The following is an 18,415-nucleotide window of genomic DNA, read 5'->3' as shown; positions in this document are numbered from 1 at the left end:
AGTTAAGTGCTGTGTACACAATTAAAAGCTTTAATAAGGATGTGGAAAGTAATGCAACTTTTTTTTTTTTTTTTTTTTTTAAGGCTGAAAAGGTACTTACTTCACTGCCAACATGCTTATCTAAAATTAAGGTAACATTTGGCCCAGAACCAGAACCCAGAATTCTTTTCTAACCATAACTACTGAAGGGTGGGAGTAACAGCTGGTTTGATTGTAAGATAAGAGAACTAGAGACAATTGATTCCCAGTAAAATTATACAAGAGTAAACCGTGGTCTTGGGCAGTAGGCGTGTTATGTCCTTGGCTTGTTTGCAGGGTTTTTTAAGGCCTTAAGAATAATTACAGTTTTAAAACTTAGCACTGAAACCTGAGTTTTGCTGCTGGAAGATCCATGTTTAATCCTTACACAGCATTACTTTCACATACTGAGGCCGACATCACGGGTAGTCAAAGAATATGTTTAATAAAAAATAATTAAACTTCCATTTGCTCTATAGAACATCATAGAAAGTAATTCAATAAATTACAAATGACTTTTTAAGACGCTTGTTCAACTACAGAAAGCAAATTCAGACTACACAGAACACAACTGGCAAATATTGCAAATGTCCAAAAAAAACCTGGACTAAGACTTGGATCATGAAGCCTGAAACAAGGGATAGAAATACAAGGCAATAACAGCTAAGGTTTTTTTAGTAACTACCAACACACACTTTATCATCACCTTGGATATCCTTTTAATTTTAACTTCAGTATTAGTGTAATTCTACTGAGGTTTCCTTATAACCCTTAACTTTATACAACCGTATTTGCATATAGTTTAGCTGATAGTGGGACACTTTTTTTTCCCCCCCTCTGGATCAAACTGATGAAAAATAACCCAAATATAATTATGTTCAAGTCTACACCAGCCTTCATTACTTGAAACTGTAATTGCCTTATTACATAGAAAGAATCACTAGAACAGTAACCAAACTTACTTGACCATAATAGGAAAATACTTTATTTCATAAATCTGATATAAATTAGGTTTTAGCCACAAGATTTAGGACTTGTTTTGTGGGGGAAGGGTGGGAAGTGATGGTATTGTTGACATACTCCATCAGCAAACGAAGTTAATAACTGCTTGTAAAACTTTGGCTATTTCATAGATGCATCCTAGTTAAATAAAAGTGCTATATTACACAAAGGGCAAAATATTAAATATGAAATACTTTTTCTTTTAATGATGAAGAATTGGCTACCCCCTTCTCTTGGCAGTTTTTGATTTTCACTATTGCTAAGACACTGCATGAAGGGCCAAAAATCAGAATACTATCTGGGAAAATACGTAACCAGCACAATCCAAATGGTACTTGTATAATTGTGTAATTACATCTAATACTGCTTCTAATCATGGGGCTAGTCATTTTGCACATAGAAACTTATATTTCATTGGTAAAGTTCTTGATAAAAAACAACACAGTTGTTTTACTGTACAAGCAAGCAACAGAACTATATCAAAATATACAGTTTTTGTTTTTTATTTTTAAATTTATCCCTTTGTAAAGCTTTTTCCATGACTTTCACTAGTACCTGTATCTATTTTCTCTTAACACTTGCCTATTCTTGGACCGCAAATGATATAACCAAGGTCACCTGAAGTCTCAGTCAGTTCAGAAGTTCTGTAAATGTGAATCTGGGCCTCGACTGTGTCAGAGTAATAGCAGCTTAAGAAGAAGGAGGAATCATATCACACATCAAATCTTAGACAGATTTTATATAGTAAAGGGTTCTAAGGATTTGGACTTGAAACAGATGCCTTATGCCCTGTTACTGTGGTTTCTAGGAATATTTTGTCTTCCTTACTATTCAAAGTGCTTTTTTCTTTAGTGGGTAACTCAGCATAATATATGAAGTGATATCCCAATAATGATTTTGGATAATATTTAGTCAGATTTAAATCTGCAGAGAAGTTTAAACTCAAAAGGAGTTCAAAACTATCTGTACTTTATTTATCATTATTAACTGGGAACTCCAGGAGGTTTTATGACATAAAACACAAATAGAAATCTACACAAACAAAGCAAACAAACAATTTTTACATGAATTATGCAGTGTTGAAAGGTCTTTTCAGTGGCACTTTATGACAGTTTGCCTCTTCTGAGTCTTGGGGAAACTACTCCTCATTTTGGGACTTTTAATTCTGCAGAGGGAGCCCAAAACTTTGCAAGGTGTAAACTAAATAGACCTACATGGTGCCAAGTAGCATGAGATAAGACAGTTTTTGCTTTATTTTCCCCTTACTGCTGTCAAAGTGAACAGCTGCAATAAGGGGGAAAGAAAACCCCAACAGTCTTATCTCAAGTAACTCAGATTTTAACATGCCATACAGGATGTCTTTAGAAAACAAAACAAAACCTGAAAACAAGTAATAGAAACCAATGTAAACTTCCTAAACTAACTCAGCTGAGGTAACAGGTAGCCAGTTTAATTGGCTAATTGGGAAAAATTTATCTTCTTTTAAACACACTTGTACCTGAATTGGAAACAGCAGTGCATCACAACACTAGAGCATTTTCATGTAATTAAAGCAATGGATGGTGATGTAGATTCTACAGCTTTCATGACATTCATTAGCTGCCCAAATTATTGCTGAGTTTTGATCTGTAAATTATAAGTGTCAAGGAGGCTGTAAAACTATATTCAAATTAAATCAATAATATGCATAAAGTATTCTGTGTTCACTGCAAATATATTAAATATACAGCTCTTACTTGAGCATTATTTTCATAAAATTAACCCCCCAACAAAATTATAATGCCTTTTGTTGTAATTTTACACCATTGTGTATTTGATAGTACATACAAGTTCAGAAACTTATGAACTTCAAGAAATATTACATGCAAAACGTCTCTGAAAGCAGTTTGCACTTCTAAACAAATACTGAAATGTTCGGTCAGTAAATCATTGATGCACTCAACACTGGGTTATTTACAATGAAATAATTAAAGAATAAATTCAAAATCAGTTTATAATTTAAGTGCAGAGTCTGGGGTCAGTCTTCATCGCTCGAATCCGAATCCTCAGATGAAGACGATGTACTGTCGGATCCAGACGAAGCATCTGCTTTCTCTGAACCCTCATCTGTGCTGTTTTCATTGTGAGAGCTTGGCTCTGTTCCCCCTTTGTCTTCCTGATCTCTAACCCTAGAATTTTCCTCCTTTTCTTCTGTGGGCTTGGCTGAGCCTGTGTCATTGCTTTCACTGTTCTGTACATCAAAAATATTAGACTGAGACAAAGCTGGGATATGAAGATTAAGGCCTGGAGTGAGAAGCATCCCTGGGTAAAGTATGTTGGACAAAAGTAAAGGGTTAAGAGAGAGAGGATTGGCAGCTGCAGCGGCAGAGGATGTCGAAGGAGAACTTGAAACAGAGTTTTCACCCCCAGTATCCGTGTTTTGGTCTTCTGTCCTTTCCTTCTTTGCGTCTGTCTCCTTTGAATCGTTTCCCTTTTTCTCCTCCGAAACGGATTCTGCGGACTTTGTCAGGAGTCCTCCCATGCCCAGCAGGTTCGGTAGCCCGGCCATCCCTGACAGCAGCATGGGGAACATGGCAGCCACGTTCTTGGCCTCTCCTGCGGCAGCGAGGCCGGCCGGCATTCCCATCAGTCCCGCCGTCACCTGCAGCGACTGCAGGTTCTGCAGGTTCTGCTGTAAGGCCTGGAGGCCGGGCAGGTCCACTCCCGGCAGCAGCCCGTTGGCGAGCAGGGGGTTCACGGACACGCTGGCGGCCGAGGCGGCGGCTGCAGCCGCCGTGGCCTTGGCGATCTCGCTCTTGGGGCGCCTCCCCCTGCGGCTCACCTCCTCCCGCACCACCGGGCCCGTCAGGATGCGCTCAAACATCCCTTCGGGGAGGAAGCCCTGCGAGAGACACAGCGGCACTTTAGCGCATTCTGGGAGCTTGAAAAGGGCAAAGGAAAAGCAAACGGAGAACTCAAGTGTACAGAGCAGTGTCAATGGCCTCATCTGCAGACAGGTCACTGGAACTCGTGCTCACTTTGTGCTGCCACATCCCAAATGTCTAAAGGCCCATCTCCACTGTGAGGGCTGCAGACGGCTCTTCTCACACCCTCTGCTAACCCACCCTTCATGGTTCCCTGGCACATCAAGCCAAATACAGCTAATTATAGGAGCAAGCTCAATCTAAGATCTAAACCAGCATCGCTCTGAAATATTATCACCCAGCAATCATTTTACAGTTTAATTAGTTTTCAATTTAAAGTTAAATATGTGTGATTGCACACAGACCAACAATCTCTGAGCCCTTTTTATTTTTGCTAGTGTCTCTTTAATGTCTTCATATTTCATCTCATCCATAAACTGAAGAAAATACAATGAAGACTCAACCTGAATTTAAATTAAATTCACAGTACTTCTATTTTGGATTTGTATAGTATTGCTTCACCACTTGAAGACCTCCTACCTAACAACAAAGAATTGCAATGAATACCAATATTCCCACAGAAATGCACTGTCTTGAATTTTCCTTTTTAAAAAGCCAACCATAAGATCAAATATTACTCAACACCATAGTACAACTGGCTTTTTCCCTAGCAAATAACTCTGATTTATATTAGCTTAAGGCAACCAGAGAAATTCAGAACTCAAGTTCTGTTCTTCTCTACTGCAGATAACTACGACTTTCTCAAAGTGATTCTGCTAGTATTTATACCTCTATGCAGAGGTATACACTATACAATACAACTTCTTGAAGTTCAAAATATGTCCTTATCTTCAAGGCAAGACTAACTGATAGTATCCTCACTATCCTGATTTCTCAGAGCTGCATGCTAAAAGTAAAATAAATATTTAAAATTAAGTATTTTTTTCTTCCCAACTGGAACTTTAGAGAAAGTATTCTCTTTCTTAAATGATTTCCTGGCTAATATCTTTCCTAAAAGCCACTGGGCTATGCTTAAGACATGAGAAGTCACAGTATTACAGCATCTTCAACAAAATCTCTAATTTGGGGTTGCCAGGCACTGTTCACCCCTGTTCTCCTATTCCAGCTGTGCCAGCAAAGTATTTACTGAACTAAGCTGGCAGAAAGCTGACACTGACTCATGTTTGCTGTTAATGTAATACCAGAAATGAAAATCACACCTCTTGGCATGCATTTTTTTTCTGTTTGCCTTGTTTTCTTTCAGATACATTTCATGTCATGGTTATCTTATTCTGCAAATACTCACAGACTGTTTTACCACTTCTCCCCACTCAGGAGCCACTCCATACTCTGGATTTTCTTTCAAGAATCTGCACAAATCCTTCAGAGGGGGAGCAAATGCACCCCCAACCTGAGAAGCAGAGGATAGAAGTCAGCGAATATGTGGCAAGTGATTAAAAAAAAGGCAACATTAATACCTGACACTGTTTAATTTTTACCTTTTGAATAACACAGTACAAATAAAGCCTCATTTCAAATTATCATGGAGCATGATACAGCTTTTGGCTGACTCCTGGTGATAGATGTGTATGTGATTTGTTCTAAATCTTCTAAACTCAAACTCATCTATTAAACTCAATTCAAGACTTCAATATCTGACATTCCCAATGATGTTTAATATTTAATGTTTATTTAGACACGCAATGAATGGAAAAGCAACCACATGAACAGAGAACATTGGTCCAAGTATTACCAAGAAGGTTGTAAGTACAACCCTGTTAAACTTTTCCTTTATTCTGTATACAAATCCTATTCTCTCATCTCAGTCAACTTCTAAAAATACTTCCCTTTAAGAGGCTCTGCCATCATGAAGTAAATTCTTGAGGTTTTTATTCATGCAAAAAAGGCCAAATTAAAGTTACTAAACAGCATATCCTAATAAAAGCATACAAGAAGGAAAGTAAGCTTTTATATTAATGAGAGGTATTATTCAGATCCAGAAAGAAAAACAAGAAAATTTTTCAGTTTCTGCTCTAACTGCAACTTAAACTCATATTTTCTAGGCTACTTTTGGTCCCTCACTCCCTGCCACTCAAAAGTATTACAGAACTAAAAAAGTAAATGAGAAAAAAAGAGGTTTGGTGATACATGGAAATGGGAGACAACTTATAAATGGAAAAACTGGTATTAGCTAAGTATCCAAGTACCAACTGTGGCATCGAAATTCGAGAGGAAAAAAAGCCATCATGAAAACACAGGTTTTCACAGTAAACACTGATCATATCTCTGACTCCTTGATCTCCAACTTTGACAAGATCTCTCAGGGCACAACTCTTGAAGAGCAGCCACAGATCTCAGTTTCAAGAGACTCATAACCATTCTGGTTCCCCTTCAGAGCTGCTGTCTCAATACACTGAAGAGATTAAAGACTCAAATTCTGCCTCGCTCTCCTGTACAGATGGACAAAGCTCCTGACCTTAATATAGCAGCATACAAAAAAACCCCATCCTGCTTCCCTTGTAGCTGCTCTAACAAAAAGAGAGGCTGGCAGAGCCACAAGGGAAAGGGAAAACACTCCTTACATGGACACAACAGCTCAAAGATTCCCCCTGGATTGCTGCTCTGGTGCTACACTGACATTCAAAGACACCATCAAACACATCTGGCCAGATCTGTTCAATAGACACCAGTAATGTTCTGCATGCTTTTCTTGAATATTGCCTTTAGCCTTCCCCAGAGCCTGTTCAAATGCATCGTGCTGTTCCCAAACTTTGACCACCTGCACAAAAATTCAATTTAACACCTGCTCTCACATCTTCCACTGCTGCCTTTTCACACAAGAATTCCCCTTCTTTTGTTCTCCTGTTCCCCTACCATTTCACCCAGAAATGTGACTGACAGCCAATACCTACGGGTGGATCCATAAAGGCCAAATGCCAGACATTACTGAAAAAAGCAAAAAGCAAAATCATCCTGTACAGAAGACTGCCTCAATTCCAAAGGACAAGTTTCTATGCCAGATATACTACCAAAACAATTTTAATGTGTCAAAAATAGTAATGAGAAGATCACCAAAAAATCTCAAACTTCTGATGAAGTTGCCACTTTGATCACATATTTTGAACACATATTTTAGTGGCCCTGTCTCTGTCTGAGTCAATGGCACAAATACTGCACCATATGGAGTGTTCAGTTCTGTAAACTATGGGCTAAGTTTCTATCTGTATCTTACATATTTTCATAGCAGTAAAAAATTTACTAGAAGATTGTAATTGACGTTTTTGTTCTGTGCCAAAACTTTAAAACAGAAACCTTTCATTTGTATACTGAAAATTTTACCAAGTGTAGTATATCAAGTTCTTCATCTTGAGTAACTTCCCATTTGGGGAGTATGAGAACGGGAAAAGTATCATGAATACCTTTCTTGCATTTCTTCTATTTATGAGCTGAACCCGTTCTTCTCCAGTTAAACTGTTAACATCCAGTTTATTGGGGTTTCGACAACGGTGTCTTTTCTGTTTGGGCCTCCCATCGTGCAGCTGCATCCTCTGTTATAAAGGAATTAAAAAGCCAATTATCCTTCTGATATAACTGCTTTAAAAACAGTAAGATCTCTGTGTATTCTCTTGAGTCAGGCATTAATTTGAAGCCAACTTCAACTTCAGAAATATTTCAATACCAGTACCTATTCACTAATCACTTATAAACAGCCCAATAAACAGCACTACATCATCTCTCTGATGCCTCTGCCCATTGCTTTACTCATTTTTCAGTTTTTAACAGTGCTTTAACTGTCTAGAAGATTGCTGGTGCTTTGTATTATCTTCATGGAGAAGGATGGTTGTTATTCCAGATATCACATATATGATTTTCTTACATTCTGCTAAACATTAAAAAAAGTCAAATTCAGAAGTAACAGTATGAGAAGATCATACCCACACAAACACCACCACCACAGCACTGTACTGTAGGTACAAGATGCATTCCACACTAAGTTCTTTAATCTTTTTGCTCATCACTAAATATGCTGTTATACATTTTCAGCTCCTATCATCAGTACCACAGTAATATGAGTTTTCTTGTCCCAGATAATTTTTTACATAGTAAGTGAAATAATACAAAGATCAAATGTCGATTTGGTATTGCTTTTCTTGGCAATTACATTGTGAGACAAAGGGAAGGCTTGGAGATCTCACACTGTAAAAAGAAATGGACATTTTCCTTTTGCTATGTGGAACAGAAGAACAAGGAAATAATTCCCTGTAACACAGAATACAAACCAAAACACATAATATGTGAAATATTGTACTATTTAGCTAGGGAGAGGTGAAAGAAATACTCACAGGAATACAAGCTCCCGAATCTTCAACATATCCAGGATGTTCTTTAAGCCACCTTTCTAAATCTTTTCTTTTAGGGGCATCATCACCTGCCAGCCTTGTTCCATCTTTTAGGTTAATAACAGGAACTGGGCTCTCTGCATCGAGCATGCCTTGCGACTGTGTGTAAGTGAGTGCTGGGTTTATTCCTGCAGCAACCTGGCAGGAGTTAATACCTGGATTAACCTGGAGAAATTAAAAACATCTGCTTTACTGCACTGAAAACAAGCCATCACAATTATTTCATGTATGAGTCAATAAGCACCACAGTTTTGCAGATCACACTCAGGGACTTGCTCATGCCAAAGAAATCCCTTGAAGTTGCTGCCCAATGAGGTCCCATAATAGATGCTACAGGCAAGTATGTCCAAGTGTTGCTATGTCAAGCCACAAATTTTTAATAACACATTGTTAAAGTTCATCAGAATTAAAGCTACATTTTAAAACCAGTTATTGATATTGTATATATCTAATACTTAATGCCACTCCACCAGTTTTCATCTGTGTAACCATAAACTATCAGCAAAAAATATCCCAAACCTGAAAATTTTGACTTCAAGCTTTTGTGGAGCAGGGACAGCTGGTTATATTCAGTTAAGGCACTAATTTTAATAATAATTTTGATCTTATTTTTTGGATACAGAATGAAGTTTACTTACATGGTTAGGCTGTTTATTTCTATTCATAAAGAGGACATCAACCCCCTCCACATTCTTCCTTCTTCCTCGCCTCTTTTTCACTACAGGCTGACTGTCAACGATGACTCCATTGGCACTGGCTGTTAAGTGACTGGAAGTACCTAATAAATGATGCAATCAAACTTGTGTCAGATGCTTGTTTTATAAAGAGAAACATGTCTGAACACAAAAAGGAAACAAAATTATTTGAATCATTGTGAGTGCATGTAATTTCTACATGTAACAGCTAAGATAAATTGCCCTTTTTTTATGACTGCGTAAAGGATCATGAATATCAGGTTCCGAAAGCCACTTTATTAGGAAAATTTCATTACTGCCCCTGCACCCCCTCCAAATTTATCTGTACAGGGATGATCGCTGTTGAAAACTGTTGATATCATATCCACAGAGAGGCAGACATCCCTAAATAAATGTTTAGCACGACCTTAATGGTTTGTTGCAAAATTTAAGCACAAGCTGGTCTAAGTTAAGCACCCATTTCTAATATTTTAATCCAACTGTTAACTCCTTACTTCAGGCTCATTTTTATTTGTCAGAGTATACCTACTGTTATCTTGCTATGAAACAAGCTGTAAGTTTTTGGCTATAAATCAAAAGTTGATTCTAATTGTCCTCCACGGCCTCCTCATGAGACGCAAGGAAGATTATGAAGAGTCCAAATTGACAGAGGCATAAATCTGGAACTCTTAATCTTTATTTACAAAGTAGCCACATTAAGTTCTGAGTTAAACTGATTACTGTCAGTGTACAGTGATGCACTTTATAATTATTAAAATCTTCTCTGAAGGAGGTTTACAGTGTATAACAGCATCATTCTACTAAATTAACATTACAGTAATTGACACTGTGATAAAGTATCAGGTGCTCCAAACTGGAGAATGCCTCTACACTGGAGAGAACTTCTCCAGACTGCAGTTTAGAACAACACTGCAAACATCTCTCTCCATTGCCAACTCATGGACATAACAGAAGAACCCAGAAGCTTTAATACTGGATTGCCCTTCTCCTTTATGATGTTTTTTGTACCTGATTTGGGAAGTGATTTTGGGAAGTTGACAAGGCTGGTTTCTGAAGCATTCTGGAGTTCGCGTAGCCGAGCCAGATATTGCTGCTGACCCAATGCACCCTCCTCGCTTTCAAACGGCCTTTTCTGAGACAGTCCCTGCTTCTGAAAAGTCAATTTCAAACCACCTTCCTGTTAAATAAATGCCAGGATTAGAAGAGCTTCTGCTGAAGCAGAAAGAACTACTTCACAATCAGGATTTTCACATACAGTTACTCCAGCAGAATTGAGAAAGAATGAAAACACTGTGTTAAGACCTTGTACAATCTTGTTCTTCCATGTAAAACCAGAATATGAACAAAAATTTCATCTGAACTGAAAAGTCCAGACACTGATGTTTGACTCCTGAATCCAGTCCTATACCCAACTACAAGAGCAAATAGTCACTTATTTTTATGTGCTACAAACAGGTCTCAAACTACAGATAAACAAAATGTTTGAAGCTTCTAGCCTGCAGTTAAACCAGGAAATTTTCCTGTAACCCTCTAAAAGACCATGAAATAATAAAGTGCTTGTTGAAATGCTAAAAAGAAGCTGAAATACCTTTTTATACTAACCAGATTTGTTAGCAAGAGCATAAAACAAGCTGTCTGAGGAAGCATCAGCATGGCAAAAATTCAATTCAGAAAAAAAAAAAAAGATTCCTTCCAGTGGCTTAAGCAAATAAAAGAAGAAAAAGAAAAAAAGGAACACAGAAAAACCCCCTCCCCAAAAAGCCAAACCCAAACCCCAAACACTCAGTGCCCAGAAGCAGCAGACCCAAATACCCACAAACAAGTGTGTGAAGAAGTGAGAGTGAGAGCAGGCAGCCACTTGCAGGTAAAGCATGCCGCACACCGCAATCGCAACCAGGTCCTAGGGCAATAAAAATAAACATACGTCATTGATTTTCACTGTAAACTCCTTTTCTCGTACATGCTTCTTCACCTTTGACAGCTGGGCTGATTGGTCATATTCTTCTTTTACAGCTGCCAGAGGGGGTGTGGGTGCACTGGGCTCACTGTACTCTGCAGCTGCCCCTGAGCTGTCCAGGAGCTTGGTGGTGTAGAACGATGCCACTGTGGTGCTGTCGTAGCTCCTGCGCGCTGAAGGCCATTTACCCTTCAGCACTGTCTGACAAATGCTGTCCAGTCGGTTAATCATAACTCGATCCTAAAATAAAAGAAAGCCATTCTGTAAGGCCAATACTTACCAACACTGTTCTATTTATGTATTAGCTCTTAATTCTACAGAGAAGAGAAATTACGTCATTTTTACCACTGGACTCGGACTTGAAGATTTCAGAGTTCCTGGATTTGTACTGATCCACTGTAAATCTGTGAAAGCACTTCTGTACTTAATTTCACTATGTACCTCCAAACAAATATGCAATTTCTCCCATCTGTGCAGGGTCTGGCAAATGACTGAAATACACTGTCTCCCTGATTTTAAAGGAAAGATATGGTAACTACCAAAGCAGTATCTATATGTGTGGCTTTGACTCACTGTTAGCAGGATCTGAACCTGTGAGCAACACCATAACATACAGCAAAAAGCATTTCTAAAAATAAACATACAGATTATTATTTATGTTTCCTTTTAGCTTCCAAAACCATGTAATTCCTTATTCCCATCCTTTGGACACAAAACACTTCACTCACCTCCATAACACACAGTTCTCAAGTCCCAGTAAACTCAGCTAAGTACACGAAGACTACAGAAACTACTGGATTTTCTGGTAATTTCACAGTTATTTGTCAAATAAATTTGCTAAAATTACAAGTTCTGTAAGCAAACACTTATTTCTGAGTTCAAGGCTCTCCACTATATTTGATGTAAGTCAACTTTTCACACTTTGAATGTCATTTTTTACGATGTGCTAGGGACCTGTGACATTACAAAATTAGGAAAAGCAGTGCCTAGATTAAATACATGTTTCAGGAGTCAACATAACAACATCTAAAAGGTGCTGAAGCTCAAATCCTACAGCTATTTCCCCTGCTCCTTGGTTCTAACATACTTAACAGAATATTCATGTTAGAGCCCACCTTCAACTACTACTTTGGTTTTCAAGGTTGCATTATGAACTTGCCTTTGGCCAGTAGGATGCAGCCAACATGTATCCACCTTGTAGGAGATAACCAGAATTTGGTGTCCCATTGTTCATCTGGAAACTGTCTTGTGTCTCATCTTGTGTGGTGCTCAGAGAGGCCACACTCTCTTCATCATAGGCTTTTATATGTGGAGTTCCTTCTGCTAAATAAAACCATCAAAATCATTATGCTGTAAGGGAACTAAACACTCACTGTAAGAGGTACAGGTGAACAAAACACACACAATAATGTTCAGAGAAAGTCCAAACACAAAGTTAAACTGAAGAATTAATCTTTTAGGTTTTTCAGGGTGATCCTTTTCTAGAGATGTAAATTCCACACATATTCCTGTTAGTATTTCAAAGCTTAAGATGTTGAACATTTAGCTGTTTGGAAACAGACATGCTTCAGAGTAATCTAACAGACAGTCTTCACTTAACATATTTATTTGGTAAGACAACATTCACTAAAGCAAAGAATTAAATTGAAATCAAAGGTGTCCATCACCAGCACATGGCAAATGCATTGAGGATAGTACTTTAAAGAACAGCCCATTTCGCTTACTACATGGAACACTGGATGCTCCATGCCTTGAACATGTGTGCCTGCATAATTCATTTGTTCAATTTTTCATCATTGACGATTTTTCCCTATTATCTTTCCAGTGTGTCCTCTGACTTTCTTATATTTCATCATTAGTATTTCATTTTTGCCTCCATTCAGACAACAACAGAAGTTTCACCATGATATGGTGATATAGTCTGAAACAACAAAAAAATGTGTTGCCTGAAAATCTAACTACTACAGCAGCACAAGGAGCAAGAGGGGCAGCTCTTCAGAAATTAGATTTGTCCTTAACAATAGCTCCGTACTGAATCATCTGATAGAATCCAGCACTCCCTTCAGAGATTCTTCAAATGTGGAAAGTATGCCAGAGGGTCATTGCCACTGAATAACCAATGAAATAAAACCTGGGCTTAAAATACAGATGAAGCTAAGTGAACTTTCCAGCATTTACCAATCTCTTCAAACCAACAGCAAAACCACCAAAAAAAAACCAACCCAAAACAAAAATGCCAACTGATTTATGAGATTCTGCAGTCTGAGGAAGGCAGAATTATTTGCCTAAACAGACTGAGCTGGTGCAAAACAAGCCTACTATTTGGACTTGTAGCACAGTTATGGTAACCACAATCTCTATCTGAATATTTATGTTATATGAGCATTCCTTCGCTGTCATCGTTTTACTGTTTGCATACCAACTGCTCCCTCTAAAAACATCCTTTCCCTGCTACAGGCAGCAGCATATTAGTAATTTTCTGTAAGTGGAATTTTACTTGCCCAGTAATCATTTCCCCAGTGAATTAACCCCGTGGTTTCCATTTGTCATCTCCACGGACAAGGAGATCCATTTGATTAAGACAATGCCTTTTCCCCTTAGGTATTGGAAAAAATCAAGTTCTTCATCCTGCTGCCTGCCTTCATTTTCTTCCCTTCTCTATTACCATTTCTATCACACAGAGAAATCTTTCCATATTCTGAGTTTCAGTGGGGGAAATAGAGGCCTCTTCACAGCAGCAAGTAAGGAGTGTAGTAAATAATGAATGGTTTGGTTATTAAAAGCTCTAAATCCCTTTATCAGAGGTTTTTGCTTCTAGTTTGAAGCTTTCCCTGTGTCTGTGTTATTTGGTCTTATGTGCTGCAGCCACCTCAGTCTTGGTGAAGCAGTTTTTTTAAAGTGAATTTTTGGAAAAGTTTTCAAGTGTTTGAAAATTTTCAGTGCAAAAACATTGTTTGGGCACTGCAAAGTTCACAAGAGAAAGCAGCTGACATGACTCAAGTTTGGACAGAAGGAAACTTGCAGGGTTTTATGAAAGAACATATGAGGAAGCTACATAGACAGGTGAGCAAGAGTGGAAAAAACAAACAGGGAAACCTAAAGGATCTGTTTAGAAAGAAAAGGAACTCATAGTAGGGAATACACACACACAGAGTATATTTCCAGAAAACGCTGTCCATTCCACTCTCCCACACATGAACCACATGCACAGCAACCTTGCTTAGGGATCACAACACATCCTAAGTACCTCACCAAGGCACTGATACGAAGCAAACAAAAAGCACTAATCCTGAAATTCTTCCAACTCACTTGGAAGAATCAAGCAAATATGCTTATTTACATTAACTTTATGTTTAATAAAATTTACTTCTGTGGGATTTAATAGCCTTTTAAAGACATTTTTCCATTAAGAATAAAGTAGTTCAGTAAAGAATTATACTGCAGAAGTAAGACTACACACATACCACGTTTTTGTGCCTCCTCTTCATCACTATCACTCTCTTCAGACGATGATGATGATGACGACGATGATGATGAGGACGACGAGGAGGACGATGAAGATGCTGAAGAACAAGATGAGGATGAAGAAGAGCTAGAGCCAGATCGAGAGTGGGAACAAGATGAGGAAGACGAAGAGGATGAAGATGATGACCTGGAAGAACAGGATGATCTATCTGAGTCAGAGTCTGAGTCAGAGCTAGAGTCAGACCCCCTTTTGCTGACTCTCTGTTTTTTGGAAGCTGGGTTTGGAGTTAGAGGCTCTGTCCTTGCTGCCACCATGCGCCTGTCTGTCTCAGCCTTCACGCTAGGTCTGTGGTCTGTAATTTGTATTGGGGTGCCATTTTTGGGACTCAAAGGTTCAGATTTCAGTATTGTCTGTGTCTCCTCTGTAGACATAGATTCCTCTTCAGAAGACTGAGGGTCCTCTTTCAGATTTTCAGTTTTAGCTTTTGTGTCCTCAAAAGCATTCACTTTAGCATCTGACAGTCTTGACTGAGGTGTAAGAGGAGAAGCAGATAATGCCATCTGGTACTGGTGCAAGAGTGGAGTAGAAGTCCTTGAGAGAGCCACTTTGTTCTGATTATAGTTCCTCTGGGCAGACATAAACGAGAGTTCAGGATCACGAAGAATATGATAATCTGTCCTGCTAACTCCGTGTTTAGCAGCTCCAATAAGCAGATCCCTGTCGTGAGTCCCACACTCCCACCAGACAGGCAGGTCTGGGTTTGGCTGGCACAGCTTTAGCCGCTCAAACAGCTGCGGGTGCCTGAGAGCCTGCTCCCGCACTTTACGCAGGAGCTCGATGCGGTACAAAGTCCGGGAAGCGCGCTCCTCTGTGATGGGCTGGATAAAAAGGTTTGGGTCCACGAGTTCTGTATTAGAACAAAACAAATGAGAAACTGCCAAAACCAACATATCAGTACTTCAAGTAGATGACTAATGAGCTAAGATATGTCTCCCCATCATAAGCTTTCAATTTTACTCTCAACAGGTTTCCTTAATTCTTCCTCCCCCATTTTTATCTTCCAACACATGAAAGAAAAACCTTTTCAAGGTAGGCACTGACAACACAAATTTAAAAAGTAAAAGCATACACACCCACCTTCTTTTGAGGGGAGGCGACAGACCCTCCTGCACATTGACATAAATGCATACAGGTACTTCTCCAAGCTCTCATCAGTTTTCTTGTGCAGCCGAGCCATCGCGCGAAACTTGGTCCAGTCAAACCGTCCCCTTTCAGGGTCAAACACCACTCCAAATGTGGACACGACTCTGTAAAAGTCAGCTTCTTCTCTTCTTGTCCATCTTGACCAGCAAGAAAAAGATGTGAAATTCTGTCAATTTCTTTACTGTTTCACACACTATGTCTTTACCCTTTTTTTTGTAAGGGCAGATTAAAACAGTACATTTGCACGGTGCACATACCTTTGCTGTCTTTCAATCTTAGCAGCCATCTTTGGATTTAGTGCAGCTTCTTCATATGGCAGCTGCATCATACTGGTTTGTACTGGGAATGCTGGCTGGATCTGCTGGGCCTGCCTGTTTTTACTCGTCCGTTGATAGGCGGTGATCAGGCGGCGCAGGCGCGTTGTTAAGGCAGACTGAGTGGGCCAATAGATTTTGTCCCCTTCCATCATTTGTCCATCTATATGAAAACCAAGTCACGGGAAAAATAAAGAAGTTGATAACTTCTGGTGTCTGTGGTTCTACACTAGGTAATTATATTTTAGCTAAGAATCACAAGAATTATACAATTCAAAACACAACAGCAACTGGCTCAGATTTGTAGTTTTATGGATTTACCTCCATCTGCTATTACAAGATCACCTGGGGATGAAACATCATCCTGTAAAAAAACAGAAGTGAAGCACAATTTAAAATACAGTTCTCTCCAGAGATTTAGGTTAAATGTACATCTTACAACAATTTCTGAATATGACAAAGAACAAAAGTACCAAATAGTTTGGATAAATGGCTAACAGGGCATAAAACTGAACTATGCAATAATTCCCTAGCATTCCCACCCACGCAGACAACTTCAGAAACTCATGGAATAAGCTTCATCAGTTTAAAGAAATACAGAAAAAAAAAGTAATAATTTGCTCAACAAAAAGGTGGAAGTATTACATTACATGTGAATGTGTGTTGAAGTGTCTAAGTGAATGGGTGTTAAAAGGAGCTATTAATTGGTGCCTACTGTACCTCTATGTCATCTTTAAACAGTGCTGGTGCTGGTTTATACTCTGGATCTTCCACATCCCTGTTAAAATTTCAACACAAAAGAAGCCATTTTAGTCATATTTTACACTACTAACTGAAAAGTTCTTACACTCTTTTCAATTAAGCAAAACTGATTTAAATTTAGTAAGATACCATATTTAATTTTCTGTTTGAAATGAAGAAAGTATTTCATGGCAGCTTTGGCTTGAATCCTGCTTCCCTCAAGCACTGTATCATCCAAAGGCATTCTTTGTGACCAGAACTAAAAACCTCAGTGATGAGGCAATGAATAAAAGCAGTTCTCTCTTTCAGCAGTTACCAGTAATTCTCACGTTGATCTACTGGGGTCACTGGTCAGCTACACAAGACTAAGACATCAAAAGCTGACCTGAAATCAAGTTAAACAGGTCTGTAGCACTCCACCTCTGAATGCCTTTGCACTTGTCTAAGTAGTATTTTTAACATATCAACACAAGGTTGTTAATAACAAGTTGCTGCATTTTTCCCCCAACTGTGAAATCCCAAACGTCAGTAGTTGTTATACCAACCCTCTTTTCCACCCTATGGGAGCAAAATCAAAGTAGTACCCTTTAAACAATGACACCAAACTCATGTAAAATCAGTGAGGAAGAGAATAAGGTACAGCATGTAAATTCAGATTTGGTTGCTTTAAGGCCCCAAAACATTCCCTTCCATACCCATCCATATAATCATTTGCTCTCTGTTCAGCAGCAACTGCTTTCTCATCTGGTTTTCCAACCCTTTCCAAGAAGCAGAGAGCTGGGTCTGCTCTGATAGTGTTGTATTTTTCATAACCTATAATGGAAAAAAAGTGGCAAAAATCAAACTTCCCGAGTAAACAAAAAAAAAATTGAGTGTAGGGTGTTTTTATTTTGGGGTGTGGGAAAGTACATACACAGTCACCCTCATTACTCACCATGTTTAAAAACTCCAATTAGAAGAGATTTATCTGCATCTGCATCCCACCACTCAGCAGGAACTTCAGAGTGGTCTGGCTCAGGAACCCAAACATCAATTTCACTAAAGACAATCACCAAGAGCATACCAAAATCAATAGAATTCAGAGGAAGAAAAAAATTTTAAATTTTCTTATTACATTTTTACTACATGTGGGACTTTAAACCTCTCTCTTCAAGCACACAAATACAGTAAAACCAGCAATACAAAACACTCAGACAGCTTGGTTTTTAGTATTTGAGACCAGTAGTGGGGAAAGAAAACAAAAGCAAAACCAGTATACAACATTCTTCCTCTCTAAGTGAACTTCACCAACTCCCAGCAGCCTGTGCTTGCACAACATTGCAAACCAAGGATTATCTGTGTTAGTGCTCAATAGCATGAGAGGGGCTGTTCCTCACTAGTATTTCTGAATCAAATGACAACTTTCTATCTGCCACAAGCTCCTGTAGCAGTGAGTTCAAGAATTTCCAAACAGCAATAGTTGCCTTTACAAAAAAAAAAAGAGTAAAAAAAGGAAGAATGCATTAATGGAATACATAGCACATAATCAAAAGCAGGGGAAAACCTGCCAATTATCATGTCAAGTACATAATTCTATCTTTCACTCACTTGTTCAGTCTATTTGACTCATATTATTTTACTTTATATAGCTAGACTTATGAAGAGGAATCAGGACTTCCTCATGTCAAGTTGATGAAGTGTTTAGTAAACAAAGAGAAAACAAAAACATGTTCCTCA

The 18,415-nt window shown here is 38.7% G+C and overlaps 1 protein-coding gene across 7 annotated transcripts in view; it reads right to left on the bottom strand.

The window, feature by feature from the left end:
* Positions 1–444: 444 nt before the first annotated feature.
* CHD9 (chromodomain helicase DNA binding protein 9) overlaps positions 445–18,415 on the bottom strand; it is an 85,411-nt gene continuing 67,440 nt past the window's right edge. For 5 of the 7 annotated variants that reach the window (XM_038147702.1, XM_038147704.1, XM_038147703.1 and 2 more), the window contains 15 exons: positions 17,634–17,737; positions 17,395–17,512; positions 16,679–16,736; positions 16,280–16,322; positions 15,902–16,121; positions 15,579–15,781; positions 14,440–15,348; positions 12,135–12,298; positions 10,943–11,215; positions 10,027–10,195; positions 8,962–9,101; positions 8,267–8,488; positions 7,343–7,471; positions 5,230–5,334; positions 445–3,901 (listed from right to left, as the gene is read on the bottom strand). In XM_038147702.1, coding sequence (XP_038003630.1) covers positions 3,038–3,901; positions 5,230–5,334; positions 7,343–7,471; positions 8,267–8,488; positions 8,962–9,101; positions 10,027–10,195; positions 10,943–11,215; positions 12,135–12,298; positions 14,440–15,348; positions 15,579–15,781; positions 15,902–16,121; positions 16,280–16,322; positions 16,679–16,736; positions 17,395–17,512; positions 17,634–17,737 — 3,721 coding nt within the window. In that variant the 3' untranslated portion in view covers positions 445–3,037. The remainder of the gene's footprint in view (positions 3,902–5,229; positions 5,335–7,342; positions 7,472–8,266; positions 8,489–8,961; positions 9,102–10,026; positions 10,196–10,942; positions 11,216–12,134; positions 12,299–14,439; positions 15,349–15,578; positions 15,782–15,901; positions 16,122–16,279; positions 16,323–16,678; positions 16,737–17,394; positions 17,513–17,633; positions 17,738–18,415) is intronic. The other 2 variants (XM_038147706.1, XM_038147705.1) reach the window with 2 other exon arrangements.

This window comes from Motacilla alba, chromosome 11, assembly GCF_015832195.1.
Source record: "Motacilla alba alba isolate MOTALB_02 chromosome 11, Motacilla_alba_V1.0_pri, whole genome shotgun sequence".
In the NCBI taxonomy this organism is placed as follows: domain Eukaryota; kingdom Metazoa; phylum Chordata; class Aves; order Passeriformes; family Motacillidae; genus Motacilla; species Motacilla alba.
This window is presented reverse-complemented; position numbering and strand designations above follow the sequence as displayed.